The sequence below is a fragment of the Chenopodium album genome, chromosome 6 (assembly GCF_948465745.1).
Source record: "Chenopodium album chromosome 6, dcCheAlbu1.1, whole genome shotgun sequence".
Taxonomy (NCBI): Eukaryota; Viridiplantae; Streptophyta; class Magnoliopsida; order Caryophyllales; family Amaranthaceae; genus Chenopodium; species Chenopodium album.
The window spans coordinates 22,038,075-22,053,319 of record NC_137839.1 but is presented as its reverse complement, the minus strand read 5'-3'; the positions used below and the strand labels follow the sequence as shown (position 1 = coordinate 22,053,319).

General features: G+C 35.3%; 1 protein-coding gene across 17 annotated transcripts; it reads left to right on the top strand.

The window, feature by feature from the left end:
• The first annotated feature begins 1,427 nt into the window (after positions 1-1,427).
• On the top strand, positions 1,428-13,008 carry LOC145635951 (phosphoribosylaminoimidazole carboxylase, chloroplastic-like). Of its 17 annotated transcripts, none has more exons than XM_081687355.1 (13): positions 1,428-1,574; positions 3,471-4,666; positions 4,819-4,936; positions 5,564-5,672; positions 6,146-6,250; positions 7,994-8,176; positions 8,272-8,501; positions 9,139-9,360; positions 9,466-9,577; positions 9,858-9,920; positions 10,033-10,171; positions 10,734-11,030; positions 12,680-13,008. In XM_081687355.1, exons 2-4 carry the CDS (start codon positions 3,499-3,501, stop codon positions 5,619-5,621), a joined length of 1,344 nt encoding a protein of 447 aa, XP_081543481.1. In that variant the 5' UTR covers positions 1,428-1,574; positions 3,471-3,498; the 3' UTR covers positions 5,622-5,672; positions 6,146-6,250; positions 7,994-8,176; positions 8,272-8,501; positions 9,139-9,360; positions 9,466-9,577; positions 9,858-9,920; positions 10,033-10,171; positions 10,734-11,030; positions 12,680-13,008. The 17 variants fall into 17 exon arrangements, with proteins under 17 accessions (XP_081543481.1, XP_081543480.1, XP_081543479.1 ...); XM_081687354.1 differs by having other exon boundaries at positions 7,985-8,176; XM_081687353.1 differs by having other exon boundaries at positions 6,123-6,250.
• The last annotated feature ends 2,237 nt before the right edge of the window (positions 13,009-15,245 follow it).

Genomic DNA, 15,245 nt, shown 5'->3' with positions numbered 1-15,245 from the left:
ACGGCCGCCCGACCCTCCTCCATCGTTGAAACCCTAGGCGCTAGGGTTTCAATGGTGGAGGAGGGTCGAGCGACGGGTTTTACGGGTGTAAGCTGTGGAGGGGAGAGCTGTGGCTGATTGGGTTTTTGGGGCAGATCGATGTTTTCGAGGGAGGGGAGAGCTGTGGGGGGCCGTCGAGGGGGCGGAGGAGGGCCAACGGAGGGCGGCGAATGCTTGGGAAGGTGCGACCGTCGGTTTTACAGGGAGGGGAAGGGGTTTCTAGGGTATTTTCGCGGGGTGGTTTAATGTTTTTAGGGGAGGGGAGTGCTTTCCGAGGAGAGAGAATTGGCGGCGGGCGAGTGAGGCTGGGGTGGTGGTTAGGTGGTGGGGTGGCTGGAAAAGGTTTCAAAGTGAAGAAAATAGGTGGTTCTATGGTGGTGGTGTGGTGGTTTGACTGGTGGTTTGTTTCCTTGTGTTTTTTGTAAAACAAACAACATTGCATTTGGAATGGTTTTTCATTCCATTCTCTTTCTTTCTCTTTGTTCATTCTATTCCGTTTACCCTATTGAAACCAAATGGCCCCTAAAGATTGAAGAAGTTTTTTTTTAAAAAAAATAAATAAATAAGAAAGGAAAATTAAAAAGATGATGTGACACTCTACATGTCTTTCACCTTATAAAAAAGTTTAAAAAAGGAAAATTAAATACTACTCTATAGAGGTTTAAAAATCTCTCGCCTCTACTCTCCTCTTCTTTCCTCCTCTCTTCTAGGGTTTCTCCAAAACCTTGGCCGTTTAGGCCGGAAATAGTCTAATTTTTTCGGAGATTAGACTATTTCTGACCCTTTTCCCTTAATTTTATTTAATTTTGCTATTTAGGTTTCAATAAAATCTACACAAATAGTGTAGATATTCGTTCGTCTGTCTATAGTGGAGTGTCTCCCTATGGTGGCCGGAGTCGTTAGTTTTTGTTAGTTTAGTTGTTTGTTTATGTTCATTTAGGGTATGTTTGTGTGTTAGGGTTTATAAAAAAGGTATTATCTTTTGCCCTATTGTCAGTACTTTGGTAAAGATTTGTTCGGGATCGTATCGGTTATCAAGTTTTCAAATGCGTTTAGGCGAATCAGATGAGAATCATCCTTACAGCTACAACAAATCGTTAGTCTGTCTCTCCGAAAAGGCTGTATATTCCAGCGATGTGTGCGAGAGATGTACATCTTTTCAACGATTGTAGCTTTGGGGAAGGAAACCCTTTTTTTTTTTTTTGACAGAATGGGGAAGGAAACCCTAATTTGATTCAATATTATGTATTTGTTAATTTAGATTTTATTTGTAGATGTCGAATGATTTTTTATTAATAAATTAATTTGTTAAAAAAAAAAAAAAAATACTACATGAGTTTAATTAAAAGGACAAAAAAAGTAATTAGAATCTACTCGTAACAATTTAAAGATCCGAGTCATCCGAAAATTGACATACAATAATCTTCCTCCAATGTTTTCAATTTTTTTCCTTTGGAAATTTTCACAACATACTCTGAGTTCTCCATTGAAGCGGTTTTTTAAGCTTTCTCCCCTCCATTGAAGCAGCTTCTGAGGTAAGAGTATTTTTTAAATAATCGTATATCAATTTCACAACCTAGGGTTTGGTTCCGTATTTTGTTAATTTGATTGTCCGTATAGTTAATTTAGGGTTCCTCACTTCTTCTAACGTTGATTATTGATTATTGAACTATTGGCTTTACTTGATTCATGAGCGATTATATAGCTAGAATTTTGCTATGTGCACTTTGTGTTAATATTGAAAAGAAATTTATGTGTTTATTCGAGCCTAATATTAATTTTGAGTCAAATTGCATTAGTCCTTATAAGTTATAAACCTTTAATGATAGAATATGGACATTTCTCCCTGGCCCAGGCGTCGGCCACCCCTCCTGCCTGGGCTCAGGGACGGGATGCATAAGAGTGGTAAAATTGTGCTTCTACCTAGGGTGAGCAAAAATTCAGGGTACCCGGAACCTGTAGATCATGTTCCGGTTCCCGTAATAAAATTGGGAACCTTTTGCAACAAGTGGGTAATAAAATTTTGGACCGAAAAAAGCCCTATATCAAAATTGTATAAAAGCCGTCACCTACCTCTCTCCCTCTTATTCATTTTTCATCTCACTATTAAAGGTTTAATTTTGGTTTCAAAAATGTTAAAGGTTTAATTAATGGTATTAATACAAGTATTTGTAATATTGTATTAAATATTATAAACAATTAGTGTTGGTTTGTTATATTTGCAGTATTGTACTAGTATTAAAGTTGTAAGATTTTATTGTGAACATCCATTTTTTTATAAAAAATATTGTAACAATTTATCAAGTAACTATTAAGCTTGCTTTTCAGGAATATGAACTGGGAACCGGAACCTGAACCTGAACCTGTTGGTTTCGGTTCCTAATTTTTAGGAACTTGTTGAAATAGGTTCCATAGGAACCGGTTGCAACAGGTTCTGGTTTCGGGTCCGGGTCCTAAGAATTTTACAGCTACGCTCACCCCTACTTCTTACATATATTTGAGTTATTGCTCTTGCATGATTGCTTATCATTAGTGCCATGTGTCAACAAGGTATGCAAACACCCCGTTATTAAATATAGTACTCCCTTCGTGTTTTTTTAAGTGTTACAGTTTGACCGGCACTTAGTTTTAGGCAATTTAATTGACTTATATAAAATAAGAAGTAAGTGGGGTATTTAGAGTATTAAAAAATTGTAAAATAAAGATAGTGAGGTTAATAGTTTATTGAAAAGTAATGAATGTGAGAAGGAAGATATAATAAAAAAAGTAGTAGTGTGTTTGGGTGGGGACCATGAGAGGAGAGAGATATAATATGTTAATGTAGTTTTTTGCCAAAAAAGGAAGTGTAACACTTATTATAATACGGTCGAATTTGGTAAGTGTAACACTTATTAAAACACGGAAGGAGTGATAGATTTGTAAACTGGATTAGAGCATCTCCAATGGTAAGCTACAAGGGCTTGTTGCTTACCTTGATACATCAAAATTTTGAGCCAGTATATTATCAAGCTACAAGGTGCTCCAATGGTGACCAATAAAATGTTGTAGCTTGAAAAAATAAGTAAATACATTAAATAATTTTAATTATACACATGTCATAATATAAGTGGATGAAGTGTTCTTTGAAAAATCAAGCAACGTAGTTTGTTTGTGCAACGTTACTTGATGTAGCTACATCAATATTGTCACTCCAATGGTAAGCTAAATGCTTACAATTTAATTTAATTTGCAAGCAGGTCCTTTTTGTAAACCATTGGAGATGGTCCACTGGACATGTGGTTGATAATTGATTATGTTTGTTTTTATTGTATCACTTTATGCATTTTGGATTTTAAATTGTAAAATTAAAGTATTAAACAACTTTAGTGTTTAAATTTTTTGTTTAATAATAATTATCCAAATGTCGTGACGTTCGTATTTCATCCCTCCAGTTTCAAAACCGTGGGTCCGCCATCGACTATGATTTGTGAAATTAAACAACAACAACATGAGAATTGCCCATCTTTGGTCGGTGATAATGATATAGATAACAATAAATTATTTGGGGGATCAAGAAGAAAAAGAGAAAATTGGTTGGTGAAACATGGGTTGCAATTGCCCGAATTGCCAAGTGATATTTGGGTTGAGATAATGGGGAAATTGCCAATTAAGCCTCTTTATGGTTGCAAATGTGTCTCCAAGGCATGGCATTCCCATGTGTCTCACGTTTTGACTACCCAAAAAGGAATAGACCTTCCTCCTCATGGTCTTTTGTTCATGATTTTGCATTACACATCTATTGATGATGATGATTTTCATGACCGAAACCGTACGTTTTACTTGGCTTTTTTGTCCCTTGTTGGTGACTACAAGTTAACTAAATGGTCCCTTACTGATTTTGAAACTGAAAGTGCTATCGTGACTATCGGTGACCACGAGAATACCCACAATGATCATGGTAGTGGTAGTGGGTTGTTGTTGGGGAACTTAACTTTAGAATTCGGCACCTTGATAAGCGTGATCTCGAAATACAGAAACGGATGCTATTGGAATGTGCACAGGGGCTTATTCCTTGGCGTCCTTGATCCTCATACTTATGTAGTATACAACCCTGCCACCAAAGAGTCCTTTTACCTCTCTAGGCCTGCTTCTGAAGCTTCCTTCAAGAAAGGCTCTCCGCTAGTATTCATCATCAATCTTACGGATTGTCCTCTCTCAACGGAATGTAATTTTAGGGTTCTCCGGTTTTTTAGGGTTTGTTCTGAGACAAAAGGGATGGTATTTGTTGAGGTTTATTCTTCTAACAAGCGTGAATGGTGTGTGTCCAAGTTCCGCCTCAAAAAGGCGGTCATTTTAGAAAAATGGGACGTGTCTAGTGGCGTGTTTGTTAACAACACTTTATTTTTCTTGACGAACAAGAGGCATGCTGTGGGAGTGCAATTCCATTCAAGCGGGCAAGTAAGCAGGCTTTACTCTTTACGCCTGCCAAGGCGTATTACAAGGGGCTTTTGTGAATTGAACTTGTGTGGATCTCAGGGATGTCTCTATATTTCCTACAATAAGTCTCCTAATCTATGCATTTGGAAACACACAGGAAGTTCAACACGCTCTGATGCTTGGATCCCACAACTTATGTTCAAGAAATCGGGTATATCTTTATTCCCGCCAAATGTTGGCACTTTTATACGGCAATGTGTGGCTGATGATGTAGATACACTTCCAATAATCATGCATCCTGAGGCACCTGTTGTTTTCTTTTCTGTGCATCGGTCTATTTTTGCAATCCATCTATTGATACAGTTGAGAAGATTGTTGAGCTGAATGAGGGAGAAGTGCCTTTGTTGGGAACTCACTTCATGTATGCACCATGCTTTGCCTCGTTCAATTGTCTTAAGCCAGCAAATCAAGATCATTGCAAGTAATGTAGGAGATTCTATTTGCTTTAAACTTAATTGCCATTCACCCTTCCTTAAATTCGTTGCTGCTGAATAAATATATTTAAGCTTTCTGTTTTGCAATTACGTTGTGTAATTACAAATCAAAATTGTCAATGTAGTGATATACTTTGATTTATAAAGTTTGATCTTATTGGTTCGGTTTTCCTTTCAATCTTTATTCTAGGTTGCTTGTTGTTTGAGTGAAAGTATGTTATGATTTGGATTAGATCATAGAAACCACCCTTTTCAGTAGTCTGCGAAGTATTTAGTAAATAATTTTATGAACATAGAGTGATTCAAACAAACTTTGTGCAGTAGCCTAATCCCGCAGTCTGATAGGAACAAGTTTGAGGCTGATATAGAGCAGACTCAAGTTCTCCAGGCTGCATTCTGTCATGAAATATCATTTTGCTTTATATCTGGAGATAAGCATTATATACTGCAAGACTGGTTATTTTTTGCTTGATTAGATAGGTGTATGTATGACAGATGAGACTGTTCATAAAATTTACAGCAAAATGTAGACGACTGCAAAATCAACTCAGAATTGAAATTGCAAAACCTGATAAATAGAGACAAAGCTTACTCAAAGTCTTCCATATATACAGGCGCAGGCTCATTACTGGGATGTTTTCGAACCCTGGTTCTGATGCTGCTAAGAAGTGAAGGCTGAGTCTTTTCTGTGGTTGCATGAGAGATATTGGCTCCTATGCCATGGTAAGTGGGTTTTATCTTTTAAAGAAGCAAGTCCCTTCATACTATGTAAGTATCTTATTTTCGACCTGATTGTATAATGTGTGGCTCTGTGTATGCTGCCTTCTATATTACCTTTTTAGTCGTTCTGAGATCAATGTGTTTGCGCAATTAGTAGACAATACACAATTGTGTATGATGCACTTCATAGCTCATACACAAAGCTAAAAAAATATAAGTCTTTTTACTATAAAATATGGCCTAGAATGATTTTTTTCTTAATTATAGAAAGAACATTGTGGGACAACACTTTTTATAGAATGAACCTTGCATAATTAATGATCATTTTGTTTTGCGCTTTTAATTTCGAATAGAAAGTATATTTATGATCTTTTAGGCCATTGTTCATATATATTTTGTTGTTGTTCATTGTTGACTTGTTGTGTACCATGAATATCTTACACACTTATGTAGGATCCTTTTTGCCGTGTTTGAAGTTAGAAGTGATACAAACAAGGAAGAGGGGACTGCTGGTTTGCTGGAAGGTGGAGGCATGCAAACCTGTTGGTCGAAATGAATTTTTTCATGCATCATATCTCAAGGTTTGAAGTCTGGCTTTCTATTCGGTTGATGATTCATAGAATTTCCTAATTTATATTTACCAAAAAAAAAAAAGAATTTCCTAATTTACACCACTAAGACTTCCTAAGGCTGAGTTGCTTGCTAGAAATTATATAATTTACTATCAGGCTAATCTATAAGTATTCAGTAACTCTTAGAATACATAGCTTGATCAGTAGATCTTAAGGACAGTGCTTGATCATTTGAACATGTGGTGCATCAATGGCATAGTTGATGGTCTCAAGACTTAGAGTGGATAATTTAGAGATGCTATCTGTAATTAAGATGGTTTTGGGTGCAGATTCTCTGGATACTGACCATATGTCAGTCGGGTATGAAACTGATATTAGTTATACAATCGATAAGTATTACAAGTACTGTAAACCTGCACCAGGGTTGCATATACCCACCCTATCAAGATTGCTGTGGGTTGCATGTACAAATCTGTTTTCGTTTAGTTGTTGATTTTCTTCAAACATGTAAAAAGATGAATGAGAATTGCTCAGATGCTTGCTACTATATTTCTGGTTTTTTTCAAGTTTTTTGTGGGAAAGTATCAACTATCAAGGTATTAGGGCATTTTGTGGGAAAGTACCTTGCTAATATTTCTTTGTGGGGAAGTACCAGAATAGTTTTATGTTTTGTTATATGGTACCAGATTAGTGAATTCCGACGAAAAAGTTCACAATCATGCTTAAAGGGAACTTAAATAGCAAGCAAATCAATCATTTGTCATAACACCCATTAAAAAAAGCTAAGTTTCAGTATTGTCAGAGCTTAAAAGGCAGCTATGACGGGCTCAAATAATTTTCAGAAAATAATAAATAAATATCTCACACTTTTGCAATATAATTCTGAATTTTGACATTATAACCCCTTAGTTTTCAATTCTTGAGATTCTATAACAGTTAAAAATGTTTTATGATTAAAATCTAAGAGCTTTAGAATCCATAGCAATAAAATTACTAAAGTAAAGATGAGATTTCCATTCAAGCCTCAAAGAGAAAACATAGGCCTAATGAAAAAGTCTTAAGCAGGGGATACTTGGGCTAAGGATTATTATAATAATCATCACTTCTGCCACAAATCATGTCACGGAATTCTAATTTCGTGAAACTGCCATGGGAAAAGAGTTTCCACCACAACCAAACAGACCACAAAACTTTATGCAACGAGTAAAATAATTTGGGGGCAAATTATGCTGTCATGAATTATGCCTCGGGTAAACATCATTTTGACAAACAAACTACTGTGGGAAGTATTCCAATTTGTAGTAGTTTATAATTATTGTATGCATCTAAAAGGGAATCTACAACCTTTGAAAGTGAGAAGTTGCTAAGGATTAGCAAAATGAACACTGATCCCCCGAAGGAATAGTGACTTGACTTTTATGCCCTAGCCTTTTTTTTTCTTCTTCAAAATTGCCCTTCTGACTCTCTTTTTCCCCCTTTTTTGCTCGCCATTACCTTTCTCTTTCCTTTGAAACGAACCTTCTCACTCCATCTTCTCTTTATCTCATTTTCCTCCATTATTGAAGCAGCTTGAGAGGTAATTTGTTTTTCAATCACCATTTTGAATATGTGTGTTAATTATGTTAATAATGTGAGATTAATTAGGTTTAGAATTGGGTTATTTTTGTATTGCTTGCGTACACTCCACTCTTTGTCTTCGGTTTTGTGTGCTTTGGTTTTCTCTGATGGTTGAGGAATATGAAGAAATTGAAGATGAAGTAGAGGAAGAAGTAACGGATGATGAAGATGATGCAATAATGGTGGAAAAAGGTTCGAATTTGGGTAAAGAGGATGCGAATCTGGCGGAACAAGAACAATTCAACCTCGGACGAGTTGACTGATGGATGACTTGGTCAATGACTTCTCAGGACTGGATTCATGGCCTTCACTCTTAATGTCTAAGCTCCATCTTTCACCTTTCTTTGTAATATTTTATTTGTTTTTTTGATTTGAAATTATGGTTTTTGATTTGGAATTACGGGTTGTTGTAGGGTGAGGCGTGTATGAATGCCCAAGCAATCAAGAAATTTGTGGAGGAGAATCGGAAATCAGTGGCTAAATGTGTGAATTTAGCCATTCAATGTTCGATTATTCACGTCCTTTCAAATGTGAGATGCATTGATTTGGAATTACGGGTTTTTGTAGTGTGAGACGTGTATTAGTGTTCGTATTTAGCGAATCATTGTTCGATTACCACATGCATCAATGTGAGATGCTATCGGTAAGTATGTCTCCTCAATTTCAAAATTGGGTTTTCTCTGGGTTCCAAAATAATAATATTTTAATTTGGTTTGTGTGCGATGAATTGGGTTATTTTTGTCTTGCATGCGTTTTTTGATTTAAAATTGAGTTTAAGAATGATTTAAGTATTGAACTTTTGGTGATTGCTGATTTGTAGTGGTTATATTTGGTTTTAGTGGTGATGGTTGCAAATAGCAGGTCTTGGTTGTATATTACTATATTGTATGCTATCTGAAGTGAATTATCTTTTAGGTATTTTACGGATTAGTTTTTTCCATTTTAGGCCATACCCACACACAACATTTCGGTTCACAAATTAAGAGCTTTATGGGGGTTTTTCTGGGGTTTAAGGCTCTACCTGAATTATGAAGATTAAGAGAAATGTGGGTATATTCAGAATTTCTAAAATTATGAGACATAAGGGTTTCTTCGCTTTTTCCTTAATATGCACATAAATTAGTACTGTAATTGGTAAAATAAAAAAAAGTACGTAGTAGTTGATTGAATTATTAAGAAATACAAAGTACGTAGTAGTTGATTGATGAATTGATGATTTCAGTATTGTAGTTTCTGACCAGGAAATTGGGGTTATTTGTTGCTTTGTTGTGTTTGATCAGGAGTGAGAATAAGGCTTTGGCTGTACAAGGTGTGTCTGAAAAGGTTGTGGGTGTTTTGGGAGGTGGGCAGCTTGGTTGCATGTTATGCCAAGCTGCATCAGAAATGGCTATCAAAGTAGCTATTTTGGACCTTTCTGAGAACTGCCCTGCTTCTCCTTTTTCACATTATCATATGGTTGGGAGCTTTGATGACAGTACCACAGTTGAGGAATTTGCAAAGAGGTTGGAATTTCAGTAAATAGAGTCCTTCCCTCACCTTCCATCTCTTTCTTCTCAAGTTCATTTATTTATTTGGCGATATTGACCAAGTATCCTTTTGGTGGCTAGATGTGGAGTTTTGACAGTGGAGATTGAGCATGTTGATGTTGCCACACTTGATAAGCTTGAACAACAAGGAGTTGAGTGCCAACCCAAAGCCTCTACCATTAGGATAATCCAGGTTTAGAGTTTATGCTCACAGTATCTTTATTATAAATTTATATTGTACAAATATTTGATGATCTTAGTTTTTTTATTCATGAAATTGGCAATTACTTTTGTTATACAAGATATTTACTTTTTTTTTTTCCCCCCTTTTAATATAATGCTCACATCTACTGTATGTGATTTGCGGCTTTTTGATATGTTTGTGGGGGACATGTGAAAGTACAATCAAGGGAAGACTTCAACTACCAAATAACGAACTTTGTGTTTGTCTATCTATATTACTTTTTATGCAGGATAAATACCTTTAGAAGCTACATTCTTCTTGACATGGGATCCCTTTGCCTGAGTTTATGGAGGTGGGTAGTACCCTATGAGGTAGTATTAGTCAATCACAAATTTTAGGAAGCATTTGTTGCTGCTTGTAATTCCTTCTTTAGGGATCCTACAGTTGAATTATGTCCAATGCAGATAGATAATGATGAAAGTGCAAGGAGTGCTGGAATGCTATTTGGTTATCCTCTTATGATCAAGAGTAAAAGGCTTGCCTATGATGGGCGCGGTAATGCTGTTGCTAAGTGTGAAGAAGATCTCACTTCTGCAGTCAGTGGTATGATCTTTTCTATCGAACTCTATAAATTGACTATGAAGTATTTTCATTGAAACTTTTTGGCAGTAATTGATAAGAATTCATAACCTGCTGTTATCTTGTTTATTATCTCTGCTATATTTGGTTGCTCTGTTGTATTTGTATTTGGCTGCCCTACTGCAGTATCAGGTCCTTTAGTGTTCAGAGTTCTGGTCTGACTTTTCGGGTTAATACTCTAAGGTAGCAACTGCAGCTCATTGCTTCAAGTGTAGCGTTGACTATCATGACTTCAAATGCAGCAGGTTGCTTTTCTGTATCTTGTCGTTCAGGCAAAACAAAATGTGTGCTTCAGAAAAGTTTACAGATATATAGTAATAATATCGAGCTTGGTAGCTTATTGACTTCTTATTTTACACATTTTCAGATTCATTCTTTATGTCGAGAATTTTCTTAGTAGGCCCGGAATTCTATATTCTTTGTCAATTATCTTCTGATCGTGTGCTTGATATAGCTTGGTTTGAATCTTGTCAAACTATGTGAGTTAGTATGTTATAGCTTATGCCTTTTCTCTATTTCTCTGCAGCATGATACTGTCACTGGAGATATCATCTTTGTCCTGCATCAGAAAAAGCTACCTAAGTTTAAGCGAAAGGGCGTAATTGCTTTATTGTCTGAAATTTTGCAGATGCCTGCTCTTGGTCAGTACAATGGTTCTATGTATCAATCCTTCCAGATCAAGTCGAAGTTTTGACGACTTTGAAATTCCCACAAGCAAGCGAAAATGACTAATAGGGCTTGTGATATGCAAGAGAACAATCTATTGAAAAGTGTTGATGTGGAAAAGGATACAAGTAATTCTGTTGCAAAAATCAAAGTTGTGGTATGCCTTTTTCATCCAACCCAAGTATTAAGATCTCGAATTCTGTTCACTATTTGCTCTGCATGTTTTAAATATTTGTGTTGTTGTTACACATTCTCAGGCTAAGTTATCAATGAAATTAGTAGATCTATCCTCTTCTGGTGATCTATTACCAGTTCAACTTCCTCAATAGCTTGGGAGTTATGTTTTTTAACAAATTGGAAACTGTGAAGTACAATATGAGTGTGTGGAATGTTATGGGTTGATGTTTAGTGTATGTTGGAAAAAATGTATTGGTTGAAAATCCCAGAAAGGCACTTTTTAAAATACGCAAAATTAAGAATGAGTGACAGTGTGAGAGAGGGAGGGGGGAGGGGAAGGGATAAGTAGAGGCCGGGTGGTAATTAAAAAATAGCAATATCGTAAAAGGAGAATGAAAAGCCAGAGAAGTAGAGAGTTTAGAGAAGAGAGAGAGAGAGAGATAGAGAGGAATAAAAAAAAGAGAAGTTTAATTGATTGTTTTTAAAGTATAAGATGACTACAGGCAAGTAGGAAGATACTTTCTTAAATTTTTCATAAGCTTAAATTTTCTTTTTGAAGAGAGCGTAGAAAAGGGAGTGAGAAAGGGAGAAGGAAGTAGGAGTGCAAAATACTTTTAAGAGACATAAGTGAACATTTTAAAACTTAAAAAGTATAATACAACTATTAGCAGTAGAAATATACTTCCTTAAATTTGCATTGCCATTAAAAATAATTTTGAGGAGAGAGAGGAACAATAGTGAGAAAGAGAGGAAGGTGGGAGAAGCAGAGCACAACACTTTCAGGAGACGAATTTAATAGTAGTAGTAGCAGTAACAGCAGCAGTGGCACCAGCCGTAGTAGTAGCAGTGGTAGTAGTAACAGATGTCGTGTATGATTGAAGAACTAGGTTGCCGGAAAATCGGAAAATTGCTCCTCCCCGCCGGTCCAGCACGGATTGAAATAGGAGCCAATTTTATAAATCCCACAAAATCATAAAAGAATAAAATAGTGATAAATGGACAAAGAGGAAAAGGAAGGGGGAAGGGGGAAGGGAATTAGGAAGAGACTTTCTAAAACACAAGTGAAAGTAGGTAAATAAATACATTCTAATTGATGTATAACTTACACTGACATTTCAGTACTCTTAATCTTATAATGACAACAAGTTGCAAATTGGTTTAGTTTTGAATTCGAAGTCTTCATCAGAAAATACACCTAAATTAGCGAGGGAGCAGCCTTGGGGATCTAAAGACAAGAGATAGAAATATGTTGGGAAGTTCAGCGTCAATATTCCAAGATGATCATGATTTGAACCAGGGCAAATGTTAACTAAGATATGGTATTCATAGAAAAATTTTATAGTCTTTTATTTGATAGTAATAATGGAGCTCCTTCCTCTCCTAACCCAAATAGTGTAAAGGATGAGTATCCATATCTCATGGGAATATGATATAGAATTGTGTAACTAAATTTGAATACATTAACAATAGTCAAATTAAAGGTGATAACTATATGATAATATTCTGTTGTTTGTTTCTCTTATGTCACGTTATGTGTAAGTGAATATATATTCTCAGGTTCTCTTATATCACGTTAAGTGAAAATATATTCTCAGTTTCTCAATTTCCTTATTATATTGGTTGTTATAGGATCCACAAGGAGTAAGAAATGGAGAAGGAGCTGAGGGTGATCGATGCAACTAATGACGAAATGAATAATGAATAATCACCTGAATAATTACAAATGCCTACTTCTAATTGTTCATATCGGCCAGTCAAATGCCTACTGCAAAAATACTGAATTGATTTAGAGGGAATTGTTGAAATTTCACATGTTCCATCTAATTTTTTTGGGTATTTGTTTTCGGCTTTTTTGTTTATATAAATAAAATTATATGTTTTTTACAATTTTTTTTTTTGTTGTTAAAAACAATTTGTGGAAATGTAATCGATATTAATGAAAGATATACTTTTTTTTTTTTTTTTTTTTTTTTGTGGTGAAATTAGCGTATTGGTTAATCATCTATTAATTTAGGACTTGTTTTGTATTGTTTTTTGTTTTTTGTTTTCTGTTTTTATGAAAACAAAAAACCAAAAACAGAAACGAGAAAAAGGTGTTTTCACTTTTCTGTTGTCAGTTTTTAAAATTATCATGATTTTTATAAGTGTGTTTTATTTTTGTTTTATTATATGACACGTATCATATGAGTTTGAAAAACAAAAAACCATAAAACTAAAAACCATAACGATGTCAAACGAACCCTTAACAAACCTGGCTACATGGTGAGCCCCAAGTGACCGGAACCTAAATCTTGGTGGATGGTAAAATATCAAATATCAACCCTTGTGATTATAATTAGGCCAAATTGTTGAAGATTTTCCTCTTTAGTTTCTTTCAAGTTCATGATTAATACTTTGATGTTTTACCATAAAAAAAGTGTTTTGTGTGAAAAATTTTGTGAGGGTTGAGTAATTTATTAGTTTTTGCATAGTTGTATTATTTGAAAGAAAAATGCCAGGCACTTTAGAATTAACATCATTACAACATCTTATCAAAAGGATAGGGTAAGTTTATCCCAAATCGAGACTCTTAATTCAAACTCTGCCACATCAGCTTTTCACTAAGGTTAAATTATTTTTTTTATTGTAAGATTCATACAAGACTTTCTTCACTTTTAACACATTATCCCAAGACTCACTCTAGATTCACTATTTATATATCAATTTTTTTTTTAAAAAAAAAAAAATAAAAATCAACTTTTTTGAGCTGGTGAGTTGGCAGCTTTTTATTGGTCACTAACAAAAAAAATCAGATTGTTTTTTGTAAATTTGTAGAGTCTTAAGATGAGTTTTAAAATCCAAAACTCATCTCAAGACTCTCTATAGTCTTGCACCACTTTATTGCAAAAATTATATAGTCTTGTATGTGAGTCTTGAGTTAAGACTCCACTCAAGACTCACCGGAGCATCTGCGAAAAGTTCAAAACGACTACGCGTAAGTTTATCCCAAGACTGAGACTTATACTCCACACTCTGCCACATCAGATTTTCACTAACTTTTAATTACTTTTTTATTATTCAGACTCATACAAGACTTTCTCCAATTTCACACATTTTTCCAAGACCCACTTCAGATTTACTTATCCAATTAATATTTATAACATTAATTTATTTATATATTTATTTCATTTATTAATTATTTTAATATGGTGAGTTGGCAACTCACTATTGGACAACATAATTATTATTGTCCATTTGTATAGTCTCAAGATGGGTTTTAGAATCCAAAACTCATCTCAAGACTATATGTAGTATTGATAGAGATTATTGCTAGAATCTTGCTCAAGACTTGTCTAAAGACTCATCTTAAGACTAGGGATAAACTTACCCTTGCATATAAGGTGAAGTTAGAGTAAATTATGTTAGCAATCTAAGGACAAGTAGTAACATAAAAATTCAACATTATGGTAGAATTATGTTAGATTCTTGAGTAAGTACTGATTTTTTTTGTTTGTTTGTTTGTTTGTTTGTTCAACTATAGGGAGAGAAAGAAAGAACAAAGATGATCAATCAAACAATATCGATATCAAAAAGTTAAGATTGGACCTTAAATCAAAGTCTTTAAAAAACTTGGGTGAAAGAAATATGATATAGAAAGTGAAAGATGATTTTAGTCGTAACGCATGTGTACATGATACATAAGTCTAATAATGTGGTTATTAAAACTCACTCAATATTATTTTGATCATTTTTCGTCTTTTATGGCTTTGCATAGTTTATAAAAATATTACCGTACTATTAAATTCAAGAAACAATATTGTTTTAAAAAAAGGATTTTTCACATTTGCTACCACCTAAAACACAAACTTCAGATTTGCTACCGTTTTAAAATTTTTTTTAACTTTGCTACCACCCTAAACAGAGTTTGTTAGAAATTACTACCCCATGCCTTACACCGTTACCATTTCCGTCAGTCCCATCCAGCCACCCCACTACCACCCCTCCCCCTCCCCCCTGCCTGCGGCTGCTGCCCAAAACAACGGCCGACGCCGGCGACCCCACCCCCCTCCCTTTCCCCCACCCACGAAGCTAACCCCCCTCCCTTTCCCCCACCACGAAGCCCACCCCCACTCCCTTTCCCCCACCCACCGAAGCCAACCACCACCAAATTCAGCCCCCCTCCCCGTTACCTCTAGCAGCCACCAATTCGCACCCA